At 40.8% G+C, this 23285-nt stretch overlaps 1 protein-coding gene across 1 annotated transcript in view; it reads left to right on the top strand.

Annotated features, from left to right (window-relative positions):
- The first annotated feature begins 1008 nt into the window (after positions 1-1008).
- The window catches only part of PPM1L (protein phosphatase, Mg2+/Mn2+ dependent 1L), a 423750-nt gene continuing 401473 nt past the window's right edge, over positions 1009-23285 (top strand). Inside the window, exons 1-2 of the mRNA XM_073626116.1 lie at positions 1009-1352; positions 1436-1902. Of these exons, the coding sequence (XP_073482217.1) occupies positions 1504-1902 (399 nt within the window). The 5' untranslated portion in view covers positions 1009-1352; positions 1436-1503. The remainder of the gene's footprint in view (positions 1353-1435; positions 1903-23285) is intronic.

Here is a 23285-nt window from a genome sequence, read left to right as displayed (position 1 = left end):
ACAGAACAGAGACAAGGCTCAAACCTTCTGGCACAAAGTCATTTGGAGTGATGAGACCAAAATTGAGCTTTTTGGCCACAACCATAAATGCTACATTTGGAGAGGGGTCAACAAAGCCTGTGATGAAAGGTATGGAGGTGGATCGCTGATGTTTTGGGGATGTGTGAGCTACAAAGGCACAGGAAATTTGGTCAAAATTTTTGGCAAGATGAATGCAGTATGTTATCAAAAAATACTGGAGGAAAATTTGCATTCATCAGCCAGGAGGCTGCGCATGGGACGTACTTGGACATTCCAACATGACAATGATCCAAAACACAAGTCGACCTGTCATTGGCTACAGCAGAATAAAGTGAAGGTTCTGGAGTGGCCATCTCAGACTCCTGACCTCAATATCATTGAGCCACTCTGGGGAGATCTCAAACGTGCAGTTCATGCAAGACAGCCCAAGAATTTACAGGAACTGGAGGCTTTTTGCCAAGAGGAATGGGCAGCTTTACCATCTGAGAAGATAAAGAGCCTCATCTGCAAATACCACAAAAGACTTCAAGCACAGTTGATCGATAATAAATGGCTTCAGCCAAACACTAACCATGAGTGAATGAAAAGATTTTATGTTATCGTTTTCATATTCTCTGAAAAATGGCAAAGAAATGATAAATTCTGCCAGGGTATGCAAAATTATGAGCACAACTGTGTATATATATATATATATATATATATATATATATATATATATATATATATATATAGATAGATCTATCGATCTATCTATCTAGAATAGATAGATAGATCGATAGATATTTACACACACACACATCTATAGATATTTATATACGCACACACACATATACACACACACACATATATATAGATAGATATATCTATCTATAGATATACAATGATATAGCCACTCTCTGTGTTTGGGTGCCTCTCAGCCCGGACTGCTGATTTGTGTCCCTCCTCGCTTGCAGTGTTCCGTCTTGTGATGGGACGTACCACTTGCACACTGCAGTGTAGGGGGGATGATGCCGGTGCAGTAAGTGAGCCGGGTATAAGCGGAGGTTTTCCTTAGTGTAGAGCACACAGGGCTGTGTCGGAATAGAGAGCCCGGTGGGTAGGAAGCCCCCCCGGGAGGTTATGTGGGTATTGTACAGAGAGTAGTAGAGAAGAAGGGGTGCGTGTTCCCCGGGTCGGTGGCGCAGTACATTGTCCCGGTGAGGGGGAGTCTGGCAGTACAGCCGGTGTGTGTGTGTGTGTGTGTGTGTGCACCTTGTGACAGCTGTCTTGGTGCTGAACGGATAGGAGCGGAGTGTCCGGACAGCTATCAGGGGGCACACAGCCCGGGACCGGTAAGCCCCCCTCCCCCTATTCTCCTTCCCCTGTGGCCGGTCCATGGTGATCCTCCCGTGACTGACGGTCCTCTTTGTCCTAGGTGCGGAGACCTGTGTCCTCCCCTCCGGGGTCAGCCTGCCATGCACTGATCTCTCTCCCGGGACATAAATGATAGAGGATACCATGACTCTGCTGTCTCTGCTGGGGAGGATCATGCGGTACTTCTTACTCAGACCGGAGACCCTCTTCCTGCTGTGTATCAGCCTGGCCCTGTGGAGCTACTTCTTCCACACCGATGAGGTCAAGACCATCGTCAAGTCCTCCCGGGACGCCGTACAGATGGTGAAGGGGAAGGTGGCGGAGATCATGCAGAATGACCGCCTCGGGGGGCTCGATGTCCTGGAGGCTGAGTTCTCCAAGACCTGGGACTTCAAGAGTAACAATGTGGCTGTCTACTCCATCCAGGGCCGGAGGGACCACATGGAGGACCGCTTCGACATCAGCATGGACCTCCTCAACAAGAGCCACCCATCCATTTTTGGCATCTTCGATGGCCATGGAGGAGAGGTAGGTGACCTGGAGATCAGGAGGGACACCTACTGATAGTGGGGGAGAGGTTGGCACAAGGTCCTACCTGGAGAGGAGGCTGGGTTGCCAGCGTGTCCTACCCATTGTCTATAGATGGAGTTATGTGGAGATACCAGCTCGTCATGCCCAATGCATAGGATAGATGGAATGGAGGTAGTGGTGTTCGAGGGACAGATGGGTAGATCAGGAGGGGCACCTACTGATAGTAGTAGAGGTGATGGCATAAGGTCTTACCTGAAGTGGAGGCTGGGTGCCAGCATGTCCTACCCATTGTGAAGAATAGATGGAGGGTACATACCAACATGTCCTACCTATAGATTGAGGGTAAATGTCAGCATGTCCTAGTTATAGATGGAGGGTACACACCAGCATGTCCTACCCATTGTACAGAATGAATGGAGTTAAGTGTGGATACCAGCTCTTAATGTCCAATGCAGAGAATAGATGGAATGGAGGAATGGAGAATAAATACCAGAATGTCTTACCCACAGTATAGAATAGATAGGGTGGTGAGTAGATGCCAGAAATTCATACCCATTGTACAGAATAGATGGAGTGGAATATAGATGCCCACTTGTCATAATCATTGCATTGATGGAGTGGAAAATAGATATGAGCACGTTGTATCAGTTGTATAGAATGGATGAAGTATAGAGTAGATACAAGCATTTCGTACCCGTTGTATAGAATTGAAGGAGTGTAGGGTAGATACCAGAATTTCATACCCATTGTATAGAATAGATGAAGTGGAGGGTAGATACCAGAATTTCATACCCGTTGTATAGAATGGATGGAGTAGAGGGTAGATATCAGAATTTCGTACCCGTTGTACAGAATGGATGGAGTGGAGGGTAGATACCAGAATTTCATACCTGTTGTGTAGAATGGATGGAGTGGAGGGTAGATACCAGAATTTCATACCCATTGTACAGAATAGATGGAATGGAGTGTAGATATGAGCAAGTCGTACTCGTAAAGAATGGATGGAGTGGAGGGTAGGCACCCGAATGTCTTCCAAATTGTATAGAATGGATGTGTGTGGAGGGCAGGGGGGTAGATACCAGCATATCATACCCATTGTATAGAATTAATGAAGTTAAGGGTAGCTACCAGTATTTCATATCAGATGTATAGAATGGATGGAGTGGAGGGTAGACACCAGAATGTCATACCCATACATAGAATGGATGTAACGTAGGGTAGATACCATAATGTCATACCTATATATGGAATGGATGGAGTGTAGGGTAGATACAAGAATTTCTTATCCGTTGTACAAAATGGATGGAGTATAGGGTAGATACCAGAATGTTGCACCCATTGTATAGAATGGATGGAGTGTAGGGTAGATACCCAAATGTAGTGCCCATTGTATAGAATAGATGGAGTGGGTGGTAGATACCAGCATATCATACCCATTGTATAGAATGGATAAAGTGAAGGGTAGATGCCAACATTTTGTACCAGTTGTATAGAATGGATGGAGTGTAGGGTAGATACCAAAATATCCTACCCATTGTATTTTAATGGAGTGGAGGGTAGATACCAGCATGTCATACCCATTGCATAGAATGCATGGATCAAATGATAGATACTGGCATGTCATACTTATTGCATAGAATATATGGATTAGAGGATAGATACCAGCATGTCATACCCATTGTATACAATGTATGAAGCAAAGGATAGATACCAAGCATGTCATACTCATTGTATAGAATGTATGGGGCAGAAGATAGATACTATGCATGTCATACCCATTGCAGTGCCACAACAACTTCAAAGGTGCACACACTACCTGGCAGGTGATGAGGAGGAAAACCGCAAAATATAAGTGCTTGATATGGGCACTACTAATGACGATTAAGCTTGAAGTCCCAGCACTTTGTATTGTTAGGATTATCTGTTCCTTCGAAGTAAGTGGTTAAAGTACATGTGTATATTTCTTCTATAGAGTGTGTGGTTCTTTCGGTGGAAGGATCTTACAAATACGTTGGAGTACATATGGCAAATATAAAACGTATAATTTCATCAATAAATGCTGTGCATTGTCTGGTGTTTAGACCAGTGGTCATCAGTCTGGGTGGGGGGTGTATATTTATTAGGTAGGTTAGAGTGGTCCAGGGAGGATGTATAGACCTGTAATGCTGGGGCTCACAATGACATAATACGCATTCTGAGATGTGTTGTATCCCAGTGCAATAATAACAATGTAATGCTGGAATTTATGCCTCCCCACCCTTCCATACACTATAAATATGGATGGGTCATACTAGGACTTGTAACATATTATAGAGTCTATACAGGTCAAGCTAGGACTTTTGATGACTCACATAATCCAAATCATACTGGTAATTGTAGTCCTAAAATGTATAACATAGTGGGTTTGATGTACTAGAGACTGTTCAATTCCCGCAAAGTGAATGTTCATTAAGCTTAGTAAATAAGGTGAAGCTGTGTTAATCATCCAATCATGTGCTGTTAAAAATCCTGTTTTTGTATTGCCCGCACACATGATTGGGTGTTTAAAGTAAACATATTTTCACCTTATTTACTATCATTGCCTTTCCAAAGTGTACACACATTTTGAAAGTGAACATTCACAGTGCTAAGTGAAAATACTCTACTTCTTTAGTAAATAAACCCCACTGTTTATGCACGTAATGGGGGTTATTTACTTAACGAAAATCCACTTTGCACTGCAAGTGCACTTGAAAGTGCACTTGGAAGTAAAGTCGCTGTAGATCCGAGGGGGACATGCAAGGAAAATAAAAAACAGCATTTTAGCTTGCACATGATTGGATGATAAAATGAGCAGAGCACTTTCAGTGCAAAGTGGATTAGCCTTTCGTAAATAACCCCCAATGTTTAAATTTGTAGTCCCACAGTCACATAATATATTTATATTTATATATATATATGTTAGAGCTGCACAAAATGGCCAAAATGAGAATCACAATTTTTTTGCTTAGAATAAAAAGATCACGATTCTTGCGACGTAAAATCTTTCCCATTATACAAAAAAAACAAAACAAAATGGGCTAACTTTACTGGTTAGTTTTTTTTTAATTCGTTAAAGTATATATTTTTTAAAAAATTGCATTTGAAAGACCGCTGTGCAAATACAGTGTGACATAAAATATTGCAACAACCACCATTTTATTCTCTAGGGTGTCTACTAAAAAATATAGATAATGTTTGGGGGTTCTAAGTAATTTTCTAGCCAAAAAAAATGATTTTTGAAACCAACTAATGTCAGAAAAAGGTTTAGTGTTTAAGTGGTTAAACTTTTTTTCACTTACAGTCTATTCCATTGACAAATTGTTACAATGTTTATACTTAATTTCAACTGATAAAGAATGTTTTGATTCTTAGCAGACTGCCCAGTTTTTCTCTTCCTTTCTTTCGAGGGCTGTGGCTTCAGAAGAGCAGAGAGAATACTTTGCAGAAAGAATTGTGAAACACTTTAGTCAAGTTCACGATAACGATTCCTGACGATTAATTGTGCAGCTCTAATATATATATATATATATATATATATATATATATATATATATATATATATATATATATATATATAAAAACAAAGAACAGTCACATAAATGTAAATAAGACTTGTAGACCCTTTATTCCCACAATTAAAATCTTATGATGGTGACGCAGGGGCTTTTAGTCCTCTTTTGATGCTGGGAGTTGTAGTCCCATGACTTGCACCCGTTAACAGGTCATGCTCTGACCTATGCTGGTCTGCTGTCCCAATAATTATACAGAAAATGTTTACAGACTTCCTATGTGGCATCCAAGTGGTAGTAGATTCTTACAGCCTGATAATAAGGATGAAGCAAGTTGGACAGCTGAAGGATCTCTGTCATATAGGTCGGTTTATACTCCAGGGGGAACCCTAACAACACAGAAATCAATTATCTATGGAATATACTTATTGCAAAATAGATAAATATATACATAACAAAACAGACTTATTCAAAATGACAGTAAAAAATGCAGAATGCAGAACGTTACACCAATCAGTTTTCAGATCAATATGGTCAAATAAGTGAAAAGATGATTTCTGACTTGTGGATTATCTGTACTTTTCATTTGCTGTTTGCACTGATGAATGATGGTAGAAGTTTGGATTTAGGGTGATACCATTTATTGGCCAACTATATCAATTTTACGGTAAGCTTTTAAAGTATGCTGGCCTCTTCTTCAGGCATTGAAGGAGAAGAGGCCAGCAAGATTCAAAAGCTTTCACTACAATCTATTTGGCCAAAAAATTGCTGCCAGCCTAATTTTCAACTTCCACTTGTTCAACTTGATGGCTAGCATTCTACTGCTGAATGATGGTGATAGTCTTGTTCAGCCATTCTCATGCAGGGTTCCAGGACGCCTTAGGGTTCCTCCAGAGGTTGTTAGGGGTTCGTTGAACAGTTTCTACCTCCCAGATCAGTAACCACTGTTATAAATAATCATATTAGCTATCTGTAAGAAGAGGATCCTCCCCACTGATCACAACTAAAGGGAGCATCCCTCCCAGTGACCACCATGCTAATGTACCATGAGCTGTAGTTAAAGAGGAGATGTAGTTAAAGAGGAACTGCTGCCAGGGAATGTTGTCCCCCTGAAATCCTCTTCTGCAACGTCATCTTTGGATATCCCGCATGGCATAGTAGCACATTTGGGCAGACTTACCTGCCAAAGAAACCCTCCAACGCTGCTGTGTAAACAATCCGGTGGGTCCCCAGCGCTTCCATCTTCTTCCGGTCTTCCTTCCAGGTTCCGTGCCAGGCTGCAATGACATCACTCCCATGCATGCACACGGGATTCACATCGCAGCAGGACAGATCGGGGGCCGTAAATCTACACTGCACTGTGCATACTTGGCAAAGAGTAAATGACAGCTGACAGGCAAGAGGTAACTTTTATGACAGAAGAGGCCAACAGGGTCTCTTCTGTCATACATGTCCTGTCTGTCAGCAATTTTTTTTAAAAATTCAGTTTACTACCACTTAAATGGGACTCCAAACACAGTGCAATTTTCCCGCGATTGCCGCGCGACAGAATCGCACATCAGTTATGGCAAAACGTGCATTTAAAAATCACACAAATCTCGTCGCCCCAAAAAGGCGTATGAGCTTCTTTTGTACAACAAACGCGCATACGGCAGCCCATTTAAGTGAATTAGTTGCCCTATGTGCAACACACAGAATTGCTTGAATGTTGGCAACACAAAATCGCGAATCACTACACAAAGTGTGAACGGGGCCTCAAAGGTTCCTCAGTGTTAATAAGGTTGAGAAAGTCTGGGCTGGTTGTTCCCTACTATCTGCCCACAGTAAGTGTTTTGGATAAATAAGAGATAAGCATGTCCTTATTATCATTAGGTATTTAGATTAATTTCTCATGTTTCTCATTATGTGATGATGGAGTTGAATGGAGAAAGGTACTGTGGGTTCCTGAAGATCTCTGAACACCAGAGTATATGGATAATTTGAATCCCACACTGCAGAGCGATGTAATCATTTATTGGCAATCATTTTATTTGTAGCTCTTTGATTTTAATGTGTTGCTAATGAAGCGACTGTTAACTAGAGGTTAAATTACTTAGTAGCATGAGATTAAACTCGCCAGTATAGGGTAGTAATGAAATGTCATTTGTGTAGATTGAGACACAAAGATTGAGATGCTGTAAATGGTACGCTACAGCGCTGAGGATCTGTTGTAACTTTAATATAGCTGACTTATAATTATACATTGGTATTTGCTTAGTTATTGATGATTTAACATTAAAATTATACAGGATTTATATAGCACCAACACTTTGCGCAGTGCTTTAAATCAAGAAGGCAGACAGTACAGTTACAATACAATTCAATACAGGAGGAATCAGAGGGCCTTGCTCATTAGAGCTTACAATCTAAAAAGGAGGGTCAAGTGACACAAAAGGGAATAACTTTGGGGTATGATCTGATGAACAAAGTGAAAATACAGTTGTTAGGTGAGGTGGGACAGGCTTCTTTGAAGAGGAGGGCTTTCAGTTTTCAGTGGACAAAGTAGGAGATAGCCAGACAGATTTGGGCAGGGAATTCCATAGGATGGGAGAGGCTCAGGAAAAGTCCTGGAAGCAAGCATGGGAGGAGATGACAAGGGAATATGTCAGGTATGTGGTTTACAATCACAACTACCTTTTATTCCATTGTTTGGTATACATGGTTATTTTTCTATTGCATGTATCAACACATTTGAAATCATCCTAGCCTTCAATAAAGCTCAACTCCAGGATATTAGCACCCCCCTCCACAATTCTTCTTTCTTCTATTTACTTCCGGGGTCCTTCTTAAAGGAGTAGTAGACTTCAATGCACTTTTAAACAAATAGGAATAAAGTGATACTAAAGTCTTGCTTTTTTTCTTCAAGGTTGGGTTCACACTAGTGCAAATTGGATGGGGGTTCCCCCCATCCAATTTGCAATAGCAGGGGATTGTGACCGGCTCTCTATGGAGAGCGGCTCCTGTGCGTCTTTTGGTCTGTTTCAGGTCCGAATTCAGTCAAAAATTTGGGCTGAAATCAGACCTGAAAAGGTGAACAAGGACACACCGGACTCCTGCTGTGAGCCGCTGCGTAAGTATGTGAACCCAGCCTAAAAATAGCTAACATGTTATACTTACCTACTCTGAGCAGTGGTTTTGCACAGAGCAGCCCAGATCCTCTTCTTCTTGGGTCCCTCTTTGGCGCTTCTGGTCCCTCCCTTCTGTTGAGTGCCCCCACAGCAAGCTGCCTTCTATGGGGGCACCCAAGCTGAGCCGCAGCTCTGTGTATCCATTCAGACACGGAGCTGTGGTGCGGCCCCGCCCCTCTCCTGATTGGCTAACTGACTTTGATTGACAGCAGCGGGAGCCAATGGCGCCACTCCGGTGTCTCAACCAATCAGGAGGGAGAGTCCCAGACGGTCGACTCGAGACACTCATGCACAACGCTGGATTGAGATGCTCCTCAGGTAAGCACTGGGGGGCTGCTGCACACATGCATAGAATGCATTAAGATAGAAAACCTCTTGCCTTTGGAATCACTTTAAGCTGGAGCCACATAAAATTCTTCTTACGATTTCTGCAGCTTTTTATTATTGTAGTCCATTCCATCCCAAGCCAGCGCCATATTTGCAGAGACCTCCACTGCCTTCTCCAACTCGAACTTCCACCCTTTCATAGTCACTGCATTATTCTTGCACAAGTTAAAACTAAGCCTGAACTGATGACGGACGGCACAATGTAATACCATGGAGTAATGCTGACATAAATGTGCCATGTATCGCTACAGATTGACAGCACACTCAGTGTGCCATCATGGGATTCCAATGCGCATGCCCAAGTAATGTCATCGAAAGAAGGGGAGGGTGATCCTTCCTAAATGGCACACCTTGAAAAACTTTAAAAGGCACCTAATAGTAAGTTATAAGGGGAGTTTACAACCACTTTAAGGTTCCACATCACTGGCTGCATGATGTGGACACCTCCTATTGACGGAGGTGCCACTTCCAGGGGCAGGGTCCTTTCTCGTAGGCTCCAAAAGCAGAACTCAGGTGGCAGTGAAGGGACCAGTGATAACGGACAGGATGGTTTAGGAAGAGATATTTGGAATCAAGACTGAGGAGTAAGGTAATTGATGCACTAGTAAAATTTCATATTTGGCTGCAGTTGACCTTTAAACGATTTAGGCCTCTTTTAGGACAAGGTTGGTGCCCGCCCACTTAAAGTCTACCATACAACCAGAGAGGGCTGTTCATACACTGCAGTGCTTTGCATTGGCGTGAAGAGTTGACAGGCAGCATTGCCTATCAAACGGGCCCATTCCAGTCAATGGGGCCACACCGCAACCACAAGCCAACGACCTTATTGTTACTGCCAATTCTTGAATAACAATAGACCTACGTGTGTTATTTATTCTTGCCTTGCCAATATACAGTATATATTGCCGCATAGCATGAAGGAATAATAATGGGAACAAAGTCACTGCCTTATACACGTATGCCACAATAGGGTTCCACACACCATCATAATGCATTACACTGCACACGCTGTATTTTATCTTAATTAATCACTCACATTTATCTGGAAACTAGGCTCCTTTTCTTATGAGCACAAGTGATATTGGCTATGGTGGTATTTACTGAACTGGGTTTTTCTCATGATGAATTCTGTAACTGTGTAGGCTGGATGGCGTTGTTCATTTCTTTGACACTAACCCTTCTATATTGTGCTCAGATTATGATTGTTCATTCAGATCCCTCATTTAAAATATTGTAATAATGGAGCATGCTTTTATATTCACAAAAGGAATTACTAAACAGAATCTTTCACTTAAATGTAACAGTTGTTTGGTGCGAATTAGCAGAAATAGAAGACAGCATTGTTTGAGAGCATAATATGTCATTGTCCTGTAAAATATATCATGAAGAATGCCTCTTCACAGCTCTTTTTTATGAAAGTAACCTTGTTAAACCAAGCTCTTTGATGTGAATATTAAACTTGAATGCTTTGTGTGCAGACGGGATAGACTGGTGACTAGATCTGTCATGTTTAGGATGAGTTGGAATCTTTTGCTTCTTCACAATGTTTTGATTTTTAGCAGACTGCCCAGTTTTTCTCTTCCTTTCTTTTGAGGGCTGTGGCTTCAGAAGAGCAGAGAGAATACTTTGCAGAAAGAATTGTGAAACACTTTAGTCAAGATCACGATAACAATCCTTGATGATTAATTGTGCAGCTCTAATATATATATATATATATATATATATATATATATATATATATATATATATATATATATATATATATATACAGTGCCTTGAAAAAGTATTCGTTCTGCTTGCAATGTGGAACATTGCAAGGGGTACGAATACTTTTTCAAGGCACTGTGTATATATATATATATATATATATATATATATATATATATACTGTATATATATATATATATATATATATATATATATATATTGTCATGTTACAACCAAAACTAAAACATATTTTATTGGGATTTTATGTGATAGACGAACACAAAGTGGCACATAATTGTGAAGTGGAAGGAAAATGATAAATGGTTTTCAAAATTTTTTACAAATAAATATGTGAAAAGTGTGGGGTGCATTTGTATTCAGCCCCCCTGAGTCAATACTTTGTAGAACCACCTTTCGCTGCAATTACAGTTACTAGTGTTTTTGGGTATATATATCTCTATCAGCTAGCTTTGCACATCTAGAGAATGACATTTTTGCCCGTTCTTTGCAAAATAGCTCAAGCTCTGTCAGATTTAATGGAGAGCGTCTGTGAACAGCAATTTTCAAGTTTTGCCACAGATTCTGAATTGGATTTAGGTTGGGACACCTGCCTTTACACACACAAACTTTAATGGCATCCCAGTCTGAGTCCGTAGGTTTCAATATTGATTTGCCCACCCTTTGCAGCTATAACAGCTTCAGCTCCTGGGAAGGCTGTTCACAAGGTTAGGAGTGTGTCTATGGGAATGTTTGATCATTCTTCCAGAAGCGCATTTGTGAGGTCAGGCAGTGATGTTGGACGCGAAGGCCTGACCCGCAGTCTCCTCTCTAATTCATCCCAAAGGTGTTCTATCAGGTTGAGGTCAGGACTCTGTGCAAGCCAGTCAAGTTCCTCCACCCCAAACTCATCCATGTCTTTATGGACCTTGCTTTGTTCACTGGTCCAAATCATTTGGTGGAGGAGGGATTATGGTGTGAGGTTGTTTTTCAAGGGTTGGGCTTGGCCCCTTAGTTCCAGTCATGGTGGATTTGATTTAAATCAAGTCGATATACATCCTGATTTAAATCACTAGTAAAAAGGCTTGATTTAATCATAATTTTTAAAGAGCAACTGTCATCTTTGGCCCACAGTTGCTCCTCCTCTGACCCGCTGTTGACTCACCAACAGTCCCATTGGCGGCAGCAGGTGAGTGGATGCCCGCTAACAGGCTCTGCCATGATGGATCTGAAATGACAGGTGCTCTTTAAATGTAAGGACTCATTCTTGCTGGTAGTTAGAATCTTTAACCAATATATAAACCCCCAAAAATAAGTGTAAATAAAAAAATAGAATGAATTTGTGTACTTAGTGCAAACCCTTTATCACTCAAATTCATTGGACAGTGAATATGAGTGTCCAACAATATACAGGGTGGACTGTGCTAACATGTCAGTCTCATAACCTTCATAGAAGTGTACATCATGTGGCTAACCATCACAGATTTAAAAGTGACAGTTTGTAGAAAATAATAAATGACAATAAAATTGGCAATAAAATTAAAATTAAAACACCACAGTCTGTGTTATGGAGAGGAATCAGTCCAAAGGAATCCCCCTTCTAAAAAACCAGTGTGCAATCCACTAAAAATGGCATTAATTCGTATATCTAAATCCTATATTAATCCGCAAGTGAATCCAGAAAATTACATAAGGTGACAAAACTAGTAAAAATAAATATATATATATCATAGGTATCCCAACTTAGGCATACAATGTAAAAAAGATGTAAGAGATTGTAAAAAACACGTAAGAGATTGTAAAAAACACCCCTAAAAAATATTTTTAGTGAAAAAATAGTGAAAAAATGGTGAAAAAATTTAATTAAGTGTATCAGAGTCCAGCAAAAAAACAAGAAGTAAAAAACAAAACGTTTGTGATAAGTGACTTCCGTGAAGACAGCTGCTCAAATCCAGTGACTTGCGGTGCTCCCCCTCAAAGATCCCCACTCACCAGCTCCCTGCACCCCTGCAGGGGTAGTAGGCATATATGATCAGGCAGCAATATGATGTTTTTGGGTTCTCAGGGTCTCCCGCTCCAGCTGTGAAGTATCCTTCAGTATATCCTCATATGGAAGAAACAGGGCTCCATAGTGTGATACGTTTAAAATAATTTATTCAGCTTTGGTGGTTCGCTGTAATGACACACACTGCAGGGAAAGCAGGCTCCTCTCAGCTGTGTAGTGTGTGTCATTACAGCGAACCACCAAAGCTGAATAAATTATTTTAAACGTATCACACTATGGAGCCCTGTTTCTTCCATATGAGGATATACTGAAGGATACTTCACAGCTGGAGCGGGAGACCCTGAGAACCCAAAAACATCATATCGCTGCCTGATCATATATGCCTACTACCCCTGCAGGGGTGCAGGGAGCTGGTGAGTGGGGATCTTTGAGGGGGAGCACCGCAAGTCACTGGATTTGAGCAGCTGTCTTCACGGAAGTCACTTATCACAAACGTTTTGTTTTTTACTTCTTGTTTTTTTGCTGGACTCTGATACACTTAATTAAATTTTTTCACCATTTTTTCACTATTTTTTCACTAAAAATATTTTTTAGGGGTGTTTTTTACAATCTCTTACATGTTTTTTACAATCTCTTACATCTTTTTTACATTGTATGCCTAAGTTGGGATACCTATGATATATATATATTTATTTTTACTAGTTTTGTCACCTTATGTAATTTTCTGGATTCACTTGCGGATTAATATAGGATTTAGATATACGAATTAATGCCATTTTTAGTGGATTGCACACTGGTTTTTTAGAAGGGGGATTCCTTTGGACTGATTCCTCTCCATAACACAGACTGTGATGTTTTAATTTTAATTTTATTGCCAATTTTATTGTCATTTATTATTTTCTACAAACTGTCACTTTTAAACCTGTGATGGTTAGCCACATGATGTACACTTCTATGCAGGTTATGAGACTGACACATTAGCACAGTCCACTCTGTATATTGTTGGACACTCAAATTCACTGTCCAATGAATTTGAGTGATAAAGGGTTTGCACTAAGTACACAAATTCATTCTATTTTTTTATTTACACTTATTTTTTGGGGTTTATATATTAATTAAGGTACCCTGGGAAGGTAGCGCCACTCACCCCCAAATAACATTACTTCTACCGTTTAACTCACCCCTTCGGGGGTAAGTCTAAGGGGAGGCTGCAAGCTTTCAGGTCCGTGAGCGCGGAAAACTCCGTTCCTTAGAATCTTTAACCGCTTGCCACCCGCCCACCATCAAATGACGGAGGAGTGGTGCAGCTCTTGTTCTGGGATGACATTGTCCCAGAACAACCGCTCTCACGCGACCAGGGGGGCGCGCAGCGCAGCGATTGCGGACGCGCTGTGTTGCTAGGACACGGGGTGATTCTGATCTATGTAAAGAGCCGTGGCTCTTTAACCATGTGATCGGCTGTGTCCAATCACAGCCGGTCACATGTAAACGTGGAGATGCTGGTAATCGGTTCTCATCGCCTCACACTGACAGATTGGCGAGGAGAGCCAATCAGCAGCATCTCCTCGCAGTGGACATCCAGACATGTAATCAGGGCACTGATAATCAGTATCCTGATTACAATACAGTGCCACCAGTGCCAGGAATCAGTGACCACCAGTGCCAGCAATCAGTACCCATCAGTGCCCACCAGTGCTAGCAATCAGTGCCTACAAGTGCCACCAATCAGTGCCCATTAGTGATGCCAGTCAGTGCTGGCTATCAGTACCACCCATCAATGCCCATCATTGCTGCCATCAATGCCCATCAGTGCCACCCATCAATGCCCATCAGTGCCGCCTATCCGTGCCCATCAGTGCCGCCTATCCATGCCCATCAGTGCCATCTATCAGTGCCCATAAGTGCGACCTTCTTATCAGTGCCACCTAATCAGTGCCCATAAGTGCCTCCTCATCAGTGCCCATAAGTGCCACCTCATCAGTGCCCATCAGTGCAGCCTATCGGTGCCCATCAGTGCCGCCTCATCAGCGCACATCAGTGAAGGAGAAAAATTGCTTATTTACAAAGTTTACTGACAGAAACTAAGAAAAAAATTTTTCTCAAAATTTTTTTTTTTTTGTAAAAAATAAAAAAAGCCAGCAGTGATTAAATACCACGAAAAGAAAGCTCTATTTGTGTGAATATAATGCTAAAAAATTTCACATGGTTACAGTGTTGCATGACCGCGCAATTGTCATTCAAAGTGTGACAGCGCTGAAAGCTTAAAATTGGCCTGAGCAGGAGGGGGGTGAAAGTGCCCTGTAGGTAAGTAGTTAATATTTGCAAACAAAATGAAGGTTTCCGATTTAGAATAATAAGCTGTTAGGTTAGTAAAACATCGATATCAGAACTGATTTTAGGTTAATAGGTTAAATCACACATAGTTGGAGAGCTACTCAAATTCTTTTATTTATTTTAAAACAATAACATTATATTACATATTCTTGTATTTGCCTAAACATCAATGTTTAGTAACTGAAGTGCATAAACAAAATATCTTTAAAATAAAACAAACAAACAAAAGAACTGGGTCCACTTAAAATAAACTTCAAACACGGTCCTTTCATCACAGCACGTCTTCTCGTGATGTTGTTTAATTTGGGCCACCAGGCCGTGCATCTCTGTTGCATTGCTTGCATTTTGCAAACATACCTGCTTTACACATAGGTAGAGGAAGTTCAATAATATCTCTTTTATGGCCTGCTGCCATTTTGCTCCTCAAGGGAGGAATAAAGCACTTCAAGCTATGTGCAGAAAGATCACAAGTTTTATAAGCTGCTTAGAAGGTTTCACTTTCATTTTTACTGCTTGCCCTTCCTCCTCACACTTAGAACCTGGGGTACAGATGCATTTCTCTTCAAACAATTATACAGTTTGTAGTGTACATATATTTGCAGAACAATGGGATAAAGGAATATTCCTGAACTTTGTTTTATCTCATGGTTACTGTGAAATTGTGTGAATGCATCAATGCAGTGCATTTTATTTCATCTTGCAGATCTTGGATTCATTAAATGAGTTTACCAAAAATGCAAATATTGCAGAATATACAACCTTGTGCTACATAACTAATCTCCATTTCATGCTGAATAAACTAAATTATTAATGTATCTTAAATAGAAAACTGTCTTTAGATTTTTTACGCCAAAAGCATTTTATTAAAATAAATTTGATTAAAAATAAAATTTGATTTAACTAAAAAAAAATCTGATTTAAATTAAAAAATCTGATTTTTCTTATTTTTTTTAAACAAATCGTTGATTTTTATCCACCCTGGTTCCAGTGAAGGGAACACTTAGGGTGTCAGCATACCAAGACATTTTGGACAATTTCATGCTCCCAACTTTGTGGGAACAGTTTGGAGATGGTCTCTTCCTGTTCCAACATGACTGTGCACCAGTGCACAAATCGAGGTCCATAAAGACATGGATGAGCGAGTTTGGAGTGGGGGAACTTGACTGGCCTGCACAGAGTTCTGACCTCAACCCGATAGAACACCTTTGGGATGAATTTGAGCGGAGACTGCGAGCCAGGCCTTCTCATTCAACATTAGTGCCCGACCTCACAAATGTACTTCTGGTCAAACATTCCCATAGACACACTCCTAAACCTTGTGGACAGTCTACCCAGAAGAGTTGAAACTGTTATAGCTGCAAAGGGTGGGCCAACTCAATATTGAACCCTATGGACTAAGACTGGGATGCCATCAAAGTTCATGTGCATGTAAAGGCAGTCGTCCCAATACTTTGATAATTATTTATATATATATATATCCATCCAATCATCAACTACTCTTTTGGTAAAATAATACTTTCTAAGATTATTTTCCTCTTGATAGTTTGAGGTCTTGTCCTTGTGTTCTTGATCTTAGCTTCATAAATTGTTCTATACACATGCTCATTCTTTCTCAATTTTATTTTTAGGAATTCGGATTAGAGAAAAAAAAAACAATAATTGTGTAAAGTGAATGTGTGCTTTTGGCTAATCAAGGCAAACATCAGTTCACTTACTTGTCCTCTCGTCTACTTCCATTTGCTCCCCCACTCACTTCCCCCTCACTCTTCTCAGCCTAGTAAAAAAAGAAAAAAAAGCCTTGTTTATCTCCACGACCCGCCTGGACCTGAGCTGACACAAGGTTAAGAGCCCATTCACACAGGGGCAACACGACTTGCAGGTCGCCTCAGCGAGGCGACCTGCAAACGACTTCCGCGGCGACTTGCAAAACGACTTCTGTATAGAAGTCTATGCAAGTTGCCCCAAGTCGCCCCCAAAGTCTTACAGGAACCTTTTTCTAAGTCGGAGCGATGCAATTAGAACGGTTCCATTGTACAGAACGGGAGGCGACTTGTCAGGCGACTAGGTCGCCTGACAAGTCGTCCCTGTGTGAATGGGCTCTGAGGATCCTTCGCTGTTTGTGATAGTGATCATACCTAGAACTTTCCCACTTCACACTCAGACTGCATCCTGAGCACCTGTTCACACCATATGACTTGGGCCTTGCCTTGTCCAACACATAGACAGGCACTTTGCTTTGAGTGCTAGCAGTTCAGCGGTGCATGTCCTACTTTTTTTTTTCAGCACGCACTATTTTCTTCAGCGCAGCACACCTCATCACAAACCGCCCCTGCAACAAAGGATAAATGAAATGTCATTTTGTGACATTTGAGTAAAGCTCAAAGAAAAAGTAAACAGTGTGATGTTTCGTTTATGATGCACCGGCGCCACTTTCTTCACAGCAATCGCCAGCCACTCCAGGTGGGAAAGGGGGAGGAGCATTAAGTGAACCTGTTACTTTGCCATGATATCCCTCATTTTTATTTTCAATCTCATTTTTATTTAGACACAAAAAAAAGAGAGAGGAAAGTGCACCAAAAATGAGCCACGTCCATAAATCATTGAGGATACAAAATAAGGTAGTACTGAGTATTACCAGGGAGGTGGACTTTTTAGGCAGAGAAACAGTCTTCTCCACTGTTTCTCAGCCTAAAAAGTCCGCCTCCTTGGTAATACTCAGTACTACCTTATTTTGTATCCCCATTTTTATTCAGCTTTTTATGAAATAACTGTGTGTGTTATAATGCTGTGTTTATAAAGGGCAGTCCTCAGGTACCCCCAGCAGGTCTGGTTTTCAGGTTTTTCTTAATTGAGAATAGCTATAGTATTTCTGATACAGGTACACAGATTTAAGCCTTGTATACACACACACTTAGATTTTCAGACGACCGAACGTACAATTTTTTAGTAGCATGCTAGTCTCATGTCGAAAGTGATGTTACCCACCATGCGAAAATTCTCGTACGACAGAATTCTACGTCAGAAGGAACGTAATGTGTTGAATAGTTTTGTATGTTTTGTTTCTGAGCATACGTAGTCTTGCTCTTATGATATTTTTTCATACGAAAACTGTACTAATGAAACGAAAATCGGACGTTGAGTTCACATCCGACAAAAACGTTATAGTCTGCACATCCAGCATTTTTGTCTGACGAAAAAAGCAAAATCGGCTGTCAAAAGCACCATACTAACTATCTGAAAATTGGCAGACAGCTCGTTGTACAAATTTTTCCATCCGATTTTCGTATTTAAGTCTCTTGAAGAAGATGAAGCAATTCCTGAAAACATGACCTGCTGGTTATTGTCAGTGGGAAACATTGTAATTTCTCTTGCAACCCCCTTGTACTCGCCACAACTTTTTCTGCTTTTTATGTTTTTCACGGAGATGGAGAGCAAAAGCAGAGAATGAATCATTATCTTTGCTATGGTGATGTAAAGTCTTTGTAAGGAGCAATAATTATATCAGATGCTTCTCTGTGCTCTTTGTGTCCTGTTCTTCCACCTTATACTGCAAATGGTGGTTGAAGCAGTTGCATCATTAGCAGATATGTATATGGCCACATGTGAACTTTTAAAGCAGAACTAAAGGCAACTTAAAAACCAACTTACAAGTATGGGCAAACTATACTGTAAACTGAAATGTCTTTTCTGCAATAAAATAAACATATTTGAGTTAAATGTATACTAAGCTGTGCATGCAGAGCTCAGTTTACCTCAATGACATGACCTCTTTATGCCGGGGTGACTGACTCTTGTGCATATGCAGGAGTTACGTTATCCCTTGCTGACTAATCAAGCCAGCTAAAGACTGGCACCCCTAAGGAGGCAGTGCTGGCAAGGGACCCCTAGTGGACTTTGGACCACTGGAGAGTATGGTGAATTTAGTTCCACGTTAAGGGAAATCTGTACTGAGAAAAATACAGGATCTCCCATTGCTGATCTCTGCTTCTAACAATGCTGTTTGCTTGGCTGTCTCTGGCCTCTATATTTTCTCAGTCTCTGACTTGGAACAAGCATGCAGCTAGTGATGTCAGGGGAAAATAAAAACCTGGCATACTTATTCCAGGTCACTGACAAAGGAATAAAGCCTTTAGATGAACATAATAACCAGGCAAAAGGTATTCTTAAATGGCGGTCAGTGCGTTTTCCCAGTATAGGTCTCATAAAATGAAAGGATCATGGAACTATTAATGAAGTTAGTTCTTTGTAACTGTGGACCCCAGTTTTCATTTCTTTCACCCACTGATCATGTTAAGATTGCTGTCTCTAAAGACATAGGATCAACGCTGTATCCTGGCCTATGCCAACAAGGCCCAGGCCTAGGGCAGCACTTTGCAGGGGGGCAGCACAGAAAGAGTCACCTCTGGCTTGCACTACACTGTAAGTGTAGCGCTAGTCTTTTGGGGCGGACTGGGCCGAGAGGCAAATTAGTCTAGCGCCCCCATAAAGCGACTGCACTGCTTCTTGTATGCGGGCAGCTGGCATTCCGCAGCTGTGGGGGGGGGAGGGGGATGCCGCTTCTAATTTTGACTGTCCTATCATCATGGACCACAAACCTTCCTCACCGTGCTATATGTTTTCTGCTGCACCATTGGCATGGTTATATGTTCTTAGTCCTCTCCATAAAATTATCAGAAATTTGTGCTTAAAGTAGAACTATAGACAACACTTTTTTTTCCATTTTGGATAGAATAAGGGAGGGTTATAACCCCTGTCAGTTTTTTACCATCACTGTCCCATTGCATAGATTTCCCTTCACTTCCTGCCCCATAGCCAAACAGAAAGTGAGAGAAAATCCCCCCCCCCCCCAGGCCCTTAGTATTAGTGTCCCCACTCGAAAATTTCAGGGCGGGTCTTAAACAGAAAGGGGTGTGACCTGGACAGGAAGGGGTGGGTCATATTTAAATTAGGGGGTGTTTAGGGAGTTTAGACATCTTAGGGCAGCACAAAACTTTAATATACTACTGCATAGGATACTACACTTTACTAACGGTAGACCGTTACTGGTAATAAACTGGTAATAAACTGAGTACAGTTATGTCTTTATTGTACATATTACTAGCACTAAACTCAGAACCACACCATAGCAATAGCAATTACATTTCTCTTTAAATAAATCTTATTTTTTATTGCTGAGCGTATATTCATTACCAAGGCAGAGAATTGGTACTGACAGATGGTCAAGGAAAAAAAAGAAAAATCATCTTGAGAAGAAAAAGCCTTACAGCATCTGCAGATTGGGGACATGTGTCAACTACCATCGAGTACATGCTTTTTCAATCGGCATCAGAATTATGTAGTTTAATGTACCTGTTTTTGTTAATGTGAAAATACTAGAACCATATTCTATATACCATAATCCTAAAAAGGTTCCAAGCAGTGATGCAGAAAATAAAGATATTGGGTAAAGGCCTTTAAGAAAATAAATCTGATGGTCTGGATTTATCAAGGTACAATAGCATTAGGTCTGCTTAAAGTGCTCATAAGGGATACTAAATTGGTCTCTCAGCCAATGTTATTGTATGGAGTTTCAGCACCTTAAACACTATTTAGCCCTTAAAGAGTAAAATGTAAACCCTAACATGCCCAAACTCCTCTTATTTGTTCCATTTAAGGCTTGGTTCACATTGGTGTGATGCGGGAACCACCGCAATTTCTGTGCGGGTTTTGCATCTGAATTGCAGGCAGTTCACACTGACATCTGCAAACCGCTGTGGGTGTCAATATGAAGTTAATGACACCCCTAAATTGTTTCACAGAATGCAGTATGAACTGTGGAATTGGATCGCATGATTCTGAACACCCACACGATTTGATTCCAGTGGGGCCCAAAAAAAGGGTTCTGCACCATTTTGATGCAAATGCAATGCAATTTTAGCCATACAAAGTGTATGGCTGAATACGCATTGCACAGATATTGCATGTGATGTACACAGCAATGCTGTGCAAATCACATGCGATGTCTGGCATCGAATAAGTGTGAACCCAGCCTGAGGCCCCTTTCACACTTGTACGACTTGTTCTATGATTTGGGACTGCAAAGTCACATGACAAGTCATTCCACATGACAACCATTCATGTTAGTACGATTTCAAGTCGTGCTGACGTCAAAGTAGTCTCTGCACTACTTTGGTCCGACTTTGATGCGAGTTATACAGGCATTCCCTGAAATCGCTGCAAAATCGCGTGACTTTGAAGTCGCTGTAGTGTTAAAGGGGCCTTCGTCAGGCATCCCGAGGTTGATTTCCTAAAACTGGAGAGTGCAAAATCTGATGCAGCCGTGCATGATAGCCAATCAGCTTCTAGCTTCAGCTTTGACAAAAAAAGGAAGCTGATTGGTTACCATGCAGAGCTGCACCAGGTTTTGCACTCCCTAGTTTTAGTAAATCAACTCCTGTGTCTTCTGCAGACTTCCTGTATTATTTAAAGTACCCCATTAGCTCTTATCTTGGACTACAGATTGATTAGCTTTTATGTTGTAAATATCTGAGCGCAATAGTTTAGCAAAAGATATCAGGCAGATCTGACAACACTTAATCCCGGTCCACATATACCGAAAGTCATCTGGTTCAGCAGGAAATACCTGGTCCAATGTCCAGCTTCTTTTTTTTTTTCACCTTATTGCGGTGTATAAGTAGCTTGTTTTCAGATTCCGTAGACCAGAGATCATCAACCTCCTCACATATCAGACGACTCTTGGCAAATGTCTTTAAGTAGCTAAAATCCACTAATGTTGTGGATCATGCACATTTTTGCTATGTTTTTCCCCTGTATGAACATGTCAAATCAGTGCCGCGCAGTACTATGCAAGTAATATGAACTGTAAATTATCTTGTGATCAAACTCATATATCTGGAAAAGCAACATTGAGAATTTAAATAAATAAATATATATATATATTCCCATGTGTCCATATAATTCTACAGACATATACAATCCTAATGCTGTGTTTTGTTTCCAACTATATCACTTATTCTCTAGTGTGTTTATAGTCCTCCGAAATGTCCTTTCACCACGTGTGCCCATCCCTTAACCAACATTTATATTCTCTCACCTCATTTTCTGACCCAATAATATAATTATAGTGATTGTGCTTTTTCATTAATTTTATGTTCTGCCCCTGTTGGGGTTGTGGTAGATTTTTATCAGAAGTTGATTTTTTCTTTCCCTATCTTGCACAAAGACTTTCACAATGATCATATTCTCATGTAAGTCTAATCTGGAAAAGAATAGGTTATCAATTGAAAAAATATTCATTTAGACTGATTGGTATATCCATGAGAAAGGTCTTCTATGGTATCTATTAAGGTTTTTGGAACCTAAAAAAATCTTTTCATCATACAGTTATTCAGATGCTGATAAGGTGAGAAGATGGTGGAGAGGGATTATAGTTTTTTCTGTGCTTTTCAAAGAAGATTGGCTTTTTGTAAATAGTCTTATCTGTAAGCGTTAATGTTTTTAAAAACCTTTTTTTCTTTGTAGCATTAAGGCCCGGTTCACACTGGTGCGACACGGAATCTGACTTGCGAGAGCACAAGTCGCATGACATGTCAAATTCAATATTTTCCTATGAGAGCCGTCTTAACTGATATTACATAAGTCGCTGACTTTAAAAAAGGTTCCTGCAATACTTTGGTCCGACTTTGATATGACTTCAATGTCATACAGTGTAAAAAGTCACATTAAGCCAGATCAAAGTTGGACTGAAGTTGCAGGGCTAAGTTGGATCAGAAGTCGTGAGCAGTGTGAACCTGGGTTTAAGACTACACATGTACATGAGGCAGCCATATTTTCAAATTACATACAACAGGTTTTGAGGCCTGCTTTTTAGCAACATTACATTACTGCTCCCTCTCTCAATGGAAGTCTTTGGGGTTCACCAACTCATTAAAAACAATGCACTCCCTCTCCACCGAATATCTGATCTCAACAGTTGTCAAGAAAGCAAGCCAAGCCAATGAGGACGGGCTTCCTGTAGTGGTAATAAATAAATATCTACATTTACTACAATAACAGAATTGTAGAAAGGCAAGCATGTAAATCAGAGACATACCTCGAAAATTTATTTAACCGCTGCACGACGATATACATCGGCAGAATGGCACGGGTGGGCAAAAGGGCGTACGATTGTGTCACGGAGGGGTAGAACGGGGAGATTCCTTTGTAAACAAGGCATTTCACCGTTCTGCCTAGTGACATGACAGAGATCACTGC

Source organism: Aquarana catesbeiana, linkage group LG04 (genome assembly GCF_042186555.1).
Source record: "Aquarana catesbeiana isolate 2022-GZ linkage group LG04, ASM4218655v1, whole genome shotgun sequence".
Taxonomy (NCBI): domain Eukaryota; kingdom Metazoa; phylum Chordata; class Amphibia; order Anura; family Ranidae; genus Aquarana; species Aquarana catesbeiana.
Note: the sequence above shows the minus strand (reverse complement) of the source record. Positions and strands in the feature narration are given on the sequence as shown.